We start from the raw sequence: 7,426 nt of genomic DNA, 5'->3' as shown, positions 1-7,426 counted from the left end.
AATTCAAATTGCTTCTAAATTAATACTAGTAATAAATAATATTTTATGAATTTATAAAAGATCATAGACAAACGAACATTCAAGAACGTAAATGAATGAACTAGAATTATGTACATATTTAATAGATCACTATGACACTATGTTAACTAGTAACGTCTAGTAGCATTATGTAAATATGGGTTATGATATATGACCCCTCAATTATAAAAGAGAGTGGCTTTAAAACCCCTATATTTTAAAGTCTTAATTACGACATTGTCAATATAATCACAATCCCAATCACTTACACAAATTATGTTCGCTTGTCTTTTGAACTAAATAAACAAAACATTTTGTTTATGTTCGTCTGTTTATTAATCAAAACGACCTTTCGGTGGAACCATTGTATAAGACTCCGGATCTCCAATAGATGAACCGTAAATCAAGGACACTAGGGTAAGCTTTTGGGACCTTATTGTAGGAGATTTTGCTAGGAAAGAAACCTGGGAAGGATGGAGGAAGGGATTATTTCACCTTCCAAAAACACAAGCACATTCAAGCCCAATTTCCTACAGTAACCTGTTTTGTTAAAATTAATTATATGATTATGATTAATTTCTGTATCAAATTACAATTCCAAAGAGTAGACACATTTTATTTGAAGCAACTCAATAAACGCAACGTACAGGAAAGAAAAATCCAATAAAAAACAAACATAATCTCTTTCTTGCCATGAAAATTGCAACAATCAACTTTACATATAGTATAGTGAAATTTGCAAAACAGGAAGATATCCTTGAAGCAACTTCAATGCTTACAAAGGTGAAAACTGACTCAAGAAACACATTGCAACTAAAATAAATTTACAAACTTGTGGCAGGGTTTTAGTGTAAAGAAAATGGATTAGTTTTCGATACGCAAGTACGAGCATCTCAAAGCAGACCGAGGTTAAACCTGTAGCAGCGGGTAGACCAAATAATGTTAAATAATTATTTAACATTGCCTACCTCGGCGGCAAGTTAATACACCAGCACCCGAGGTAAGACTGTCCACCACAGAAGACGGTTGCGCACTTAAGCTTGAAGCCTTTGCATAACTAGCCGCTTCTCCTGCACCCGACTGGTTGAAGTATGCGCCATTCAACATTAAGTCTCCATCAGATCTCCAATTCCAATCTGACATTCCCTCTGATATTACTCTTTTTGTCACCTGTTTTAATTACATCGGTTAATATGTTGTCGTCTATTTACATTTTATAAAGAAAAAAAAGCTTTATATGTTTCACAACCTCTTTGGCATTGGGGTTATCCGGAGCAACAAATCTGTTTCCCTGACTGTTGATTGTGGGGTTCGCACTACCACCAATCGCATACATTTCCCAGTGTATATAGTCGTTGTTCACGACATGAAAATTCCCATGTCTACACCTGTAGATAATTGTGTCATGCAGGTTTGATACGAGTCATTTTTGAGTCAGTGGCGAAGCTTGGATTGAGACACCGGGGGGCTCAAATTTTCGGCCGAAAAAGACTAAACTTACACTACGTATAAAAATTTTCGACCGAAAACAGGTAAATTTACACTACTGCGCAAAAATACAGAGGGCGCCGGGACCATCCCGGGCCTCAAAATCAAAGTAAGTCACTTTAACATGGGCCAAACAAGCCACATAACAGTTGTTGGGTAAGCATACCTCAAATATATTTTCTTTTGTAATAAATATTGACCATATAATTTTGTTTTTTAATAACTTGAAATATTTTACTTTTTTAAAAAAAAAGTACACACTTTAGGTTTTTTTAATGTTATTTCGGCATTATGATATAATTTTATTAAAAATTGAGTTCTTCACTTTTTTTTCATCTTAAATATAAAAAAAATATTTTAAGAATTCAATTCTTAATAAGATTTATAACAAAACATTGAAAGAAAAAGTAAAAGTAAGCATAAGTATGTATTTAGTTTTTTTTTTTCTTATGTTAACTATTACAATTTATCTATAAAGAACAAAATTATGTGGAAAATAAATTATTAAAAAGAATAAGAAAATATGTTTTTAAAATTTGCTACTGCAACAACTTACCCAACAACCGGACTATTAGATACCTCCACAAACCACAAACCACCTACAAACACTTTCCATAACACTATACCACCTAAACCTTAAAAAAAACGCCATACAACTAGAATCAATCACCCGTAATCTAGTAGTCTAGTGGTATGGTATTTGCTTCTTTAAAAATAAGATATTCGGTTTAAATCCTTACAGGTGTAAGGTATAAAAGATTTTAGATGGAATATTTATAAAAATAAAAACCAAAATCGACCCATCTAGTTTACCTTAGCATTCTCTGAACAAGACCTTCTCCAAAATGGTTGTACGCAACCGTCACTTGCATAACCTTGTCGCGGACATACGTATCGCTGTGTCCCAATAATATCACCTACAAACACGAAACAAAATTATAATTTTTTTTTATGCAGCTTCACTTCATAAAAAAATGTTAAAAAAAAGTTTTAAATGAAGTTATTACCTCATTGTGGTTAGTGAAATAATTATTAGATATTGTAATAGCAGTTGACCCAATAACAGCATTAATCAAACCATCAGTACAATTAGCCAAAGAATTATGATCAATCCAAACATGACTCGCCCCAAATAGCGAAATCCCGTCGCCATCCGCCATCGTTCGCCACCCGAAATGATACGGGGAGCTTTGAACCATCGCGTTACCGGTCGGTACGCAGTCGTGTATGTGCAAACCATGTATAATAATATTCGTAACGTATTGGATCGTTATACCCGCTCCATACGCGATATGAACATCAACACCGCGCGCATCGATTGTTTTGAAGCTGTTCATGATCAGTTCTTGCTTTAATGTGATGGTCATATTTGTTTTAAAGACGATCCATAGCGGTTCGTCTTGGATGACTGCGTGTCGCATGGTTCCTGGCTGCGGGGTTACAGTGTCATCGTCGGCCGGGCTGGTTACAATATAGTACTTGCCGTCCCGGCCGCCAATGGCGTTGTAACCGAACCCGATCGCGCAGTCTGCTAGGTGCTTGCGGTTGCGTTGCCAGTTGTCCTCGCAGCGCCATCAGTCGTCGATCGGGTTCCGGTCCCACATGAAAGGAACCCCAGGTTTCTTCTCTCAGCGGTGTTATTGATGCTCCTGTAAACATTTCCAACAAATAAAATTTAAAATCAATTTATTTAGTAGTCGCGCAGCTTGTTGCCAGCTTGCATTCTAAACATTCTGTTGTTTAGATGTTATCACTGCTTCTAATACAATATTTATTTAGTAGAATAATAATTTGTAATGATTTAATAAGAATTTTGTGTAGGATTTTTTATTTATTTACCGCGAAACCGCAATGCTAGAAGCTGCATTGGCAAGAATTATGAAAGAACAGAGTGTGATAAATTGTAGGATAATTGACATGTTTGTTCTAATTCAGAACAAATACACAGTCACACACACTATATATATATGTATGAGTGTATATATATATATATAGATAGATACGGTTAATTACTTAATTGACTAGTTGTCAAAGATGTTGCTTAACAGAGGAGTTATATATATATGGAGAAGGAGAAGGAGAAGGAGAAGGAGAAGAAATGTGTATGAGTTTGGTTAATTTCTTCTAACCATGGTTAGGTTTCTAAGGATGTTGGGTTGGTTTTGAGTAAAGTTATAATTATAGTTATTAAACCTCTATCTCAAATTTGTAACTTTATTGTTTTAATGGACTAAAATTCATATTTCACTATCACCATAAAATGCCATGAGATCACATGACCAGGTTATTTAAGTAATTAGAATTTTATCCATATGAAATTCTTGGATTTGTCGGAATGACTTTTCATGGCATATATACTTAATCTAAAGGTATCTTTAAAGCCGATACCATGTTCGAAATTACAGATTAAGTTACACATTTTGTTAACCACGTAGATCTCCCTCCAAGCTGTACATACGACTTTTATCGAATATGAGTTTCCTCAAAAATCTATATGTTTTCCTGAGATCGAGTATGTAATTTTGTTTACTCACTTTAAGTTGAGTATTCGATTCCCTCCTTTTCCTGCAAGGATTGAGAATCATGTATTTTACGTATCCATAATAGGACAGAAATAGCTGTATTTTTACGTTTGTATCATAACACAGATAACCACCTCTTAATTAAATTATAATCCTATAAATTAACTACACATAGGGGTGTCCAAAATACCCGAACCCGATTAACCCGACCCGACCCGAACCCGAATAAGCTAATTAGGGTCGGGTTAAATAGGGTCAAAAAGTATTAATTCAACCCGAATAACCCGAATTGCTAATAGAGTCGGGTTTCGGGATTATTTTTAAAAAATAATCGGGTTTCGGGTTAACCCGATTAGTGATGATACTTTACTTAAAATACAATAATAAAAGTGTGAAATAAGCACTAAAAAGTCAATACTGAAAGTTTTATAGATGAGTTAATGATTCTTCTACTTGTTCATGAACCATTAGACCGGAAGTTCTTTTAAAATAAACGAACGAACATGAACAAATGTTTCACTCGTTCATCTATGTTCGTGAACACTCGTTTATGATCATTCATTAAGTTTGTTTACATTCTTTCATGTTCGTCCACATATCAATAAAAAAATTATTAAATATTATTTGCATTTAGAAATTATATCACCATAATGTGTTTTTTATGTATGTTTGCGTTCGTTAATGTATGTACATGTTACTTAAAGCTCGTTTATCCTTGTTTAATTGTGTTCATTAATGTTCGTGAACTGTTCGTTTAGATTTTAAATGAACGATCATAAAAAAACATGAACATGTTCATTTTTTAACGAACAAACATGGGCACAAATATTTGTTTGATTAAGTGTTCAAGATCGTATCCATTTAAAGTTAAACGCACAAACACGGGCATGCCTTTATTCATGTCTGTTCGGTTTGTTTACAAGCCTATATATGTAATCATAAGATAATTACTTGTGAAATAAATTGAAAATTAAGTAGAGTGAGAAATTTTGCAACCCATGAGTTACAAACATAAAAATCAACTTAAAATTATAAAGTAACATGGTCAACTCGATTAACCCGACTAACCCGAAACCCGAATAACCCGAACCCGACTAACCCGAACCTTAATAGGGTCGGGTTTCGGGTTAGATATTTTTTAAGAAAAACCCGACTAACCCGACCCGATTAACCCGAAACCCGATCGGGTTGACACGATTAACACCCCTATGCAGCTTGCAGAATTTAGATATTTCACCTTTAACATCAAGGGGATGCGTCTACCATAACAGTGTAACACCATAACCTTTGGGGAATAGTAGGACATGTAATCAATAAAGGATAACCAATGGTTCACAATTGTTTCTAACGAAATGACATTATTATTTGTCTATTTAAGATGTTAACAAATCCATAGTTTAATTTCACAATTGTAATCATAAAGTATTTCTAAAAAAATATATATATATCAAGGATGAGGATCTTAAGAGAACTTTTTAAATTCAGAATTTTGAAAACCATTTTTATCTACTAAAAAATCTCTTTAAAAGATATTGATAAAAAAAATTGTAAAAAAAACAAAAATAAATTAGTACATTTATCTAACATCTCGATTTAAAAAAATAAAATCTTAGTTGTACATTTAGTAGTTATATTATCAGTTAACCTCCAGTTAAATAATGTACACATATGCATATTATCATTTATCTTAATTGTACATATGCGTATAAAGACTAACACGTTTTGGTTTTTTACTTTTTCTATTTTTGTGTTTTTTTTGCTTTATAATTTTTTTTTATTTTGTCTTGAAGGGGTTTTTTAGTTAACAAAGATTCTTAAAGTTTTTAATTTTTAAATGGTTATCACACTATTCCAATACTATTATATATTCAAAATTAAAAGTTTAAATAGTAATTTAGAAACACAACTATCTATATATTTTCTTTCAAATTCGGACGAACAAAAACATGATGAGTTTCAATAAAAATAAATATTAATCATGATTCACGAGTTTGTTCATGGAAGTCAAATTTAAGTGACTCTTTAACTTTTAAGATCATGCATTTTCCCATTTTGGAAGGAAGCTTCTTACGTGTATGAAGCGTGTACTAAAACGGGTTTGGGGCACATTCATAATTTTAATCGTACTACATTACTAATCACTATTGGTGGGTTATCTACATGTATAGGGTATGCACGTTAATATTTTAAAAATTATAATTTTCAGGTATCTTTTACTATTTTTAGTTAAGAAAGATGGAAATATAAAAACTAAAAAAAGGTATAAAAAAAGGTATAGATAAGTAGATTCCTCTATAAACAGAGACAAAAAAAAAGTTATATGTTTATAGGTATGGTAAAATGATGTGTTAGGGTAATTAATCGGATTGGTTTCGCCTAATACCAAACCTGAAATTATTTTTAAAACACAGTTCCATGATCGGTCTCATACTGTATACATGTATCATGGGTCGTATGGTTTCACATTTAACAATTAATAAAATTTTAAGATTTTTTTTATTCAAAATCAATTTTAGATAGAGAATTGTAACAATTACAAAAAAATTGTAATTATTGATTTAAATGTATTATATATAAGACGGTTATGTAGTCTTAACTACTCACTTTCTTGTTCTCATTAAATCTTAATAGCACAAGTTAGAATGCTCATTTAGCCGAACTTGATTATTTTTTGTTTGAATTGTGAATTTTTTAAACAAATGCCGAAGACGAAAGCCCTCTCCACAAACCGGAGAGAGGCCAAAACCAACACCGAGAAAACTTACCTCATCTGAAATTTGATCCAATTGGACCCCTCTAACGACTTACCATTTGACCTATTTTTGAATCATGAAAAGCCCAAAAACTTTATGAAGCTTACTCACCCTAACAACTCATTTAAAATATAAAATATTCAACAACACTTCAAGCATTTCTGAAATTTAATAATTTAATAATTTTAACAATTTCAACGTACAATTTTGTCAAAATAAATATAATATATAATGTATTCGACTTTTATTAGAATAAATACGCTCAAATAACTAGCATGTATCATCTAATATCATATTTATTTTAAAACTCAACAGCCGCTGGGTACTTACTGAGTTACTGACTACTCCAGTCCATGTCGCCGGCAATCTTATAAATTGATACTGTCCCCGAGGGACAAGAAATATTTAATATGAAAAAAGATTTTTTTAAGCATATAATAAATTGATATAGTTTGTGTGTGCTTCTAGAAATTAATTAATTTCGACACGTTTCATTAACTTAATATCTACTAACTGAATATTTTAAATCAGCGTGGGTAAATTTTCGACTTATTGTTGATAGTGTTGTGAATTATTACGTGTTAAAACAAAAATACAAATGTTTATTCAAACAAAATATAAACTATTTAACTATATCGTAAATGA

At 32.0% G+C, this 7,426-nt stretch overlaps 1 protein-coding gene across 1 annotated transcript; it reads right to left on the bottom strand.

The window, feature by feature from the left end:
* Window positions 1–401: 401 nt before the first annotated feature.
* Window positions 402–3,494, bottom strand: LOC143562537 (putative pectate lyase 20). Its single transcript, XM_077050313.1, has 5 exons — window positions 3,346–3,494; window positions 2,514–3,239; window positions 2,320–2,423; window positions 1,268–1,406; window positions 402–1,188 (listed from the first exon to the last, which is right to left on the bottom strand). The coding sequence occupies exons 2-5, from the start codon at window positions 2,925–2,927 to the stop codon at window positions 973–975; spliced, it is 873 nt and encodes a 290-aa protein (XP_076906428.1). The 5' UTR covers window positions 2,928–3,239; window positions 3,346–3,494; the 3' UTR covers window positions 402–972.
* Between the last annotated feature and the right edge of the window lie 3,932 nt (window positions 3,495–7,426).

This window comes from Bidens hawaiensis, unplaced genomic scaffold (assembly GCF_021521415.1).
Source record: "Bidens hawaiensis isolate Kalapana, Puna unplaced genomic scaffold, B.hawaiensis_p1.1 tig00001179_1, whole genome shotgun sequence".
NCBI classification, from domain to species: domain Eukaryota; kingdom Viridiplantae; phylum Streptophyta; class Magnoliopsida; order Asterales; family Asteraceae; genus Bidens; species Bidens hawaiensis.
Note: the sequence above shows the minus strand (reverse complement) of the source record. Positions and strands in the feature narration are given on the sequence as shown.

What these genes read in the sequence shown, in the direction of transcription:
- LOC143562537 (XM_077050313.1), bottom strand. Translation starts at nt 2,927, where the DNA reads ATGCGACACGCAGTCATCCAAGACGAACCGCTATGGATCGTCTTTAAA. An exon ending in ATTTCACTAACCACAATGAG is followed by an intron (nt 2,424 to 2,513) that starts GTAATAACTTCA and finishes TCGTGTTTGTAG; the next exon opens with GTGATATTATTGGGACACAG. An exon ending in ATAACCCCAATGCCAAAGAG is followed by an intron (nt 1,189 to 1,267) that starts GTTGTGAAACAT and finishes TAATTAAAACAG; the next exon opens with GTGACAAAAAGAGTAATATC.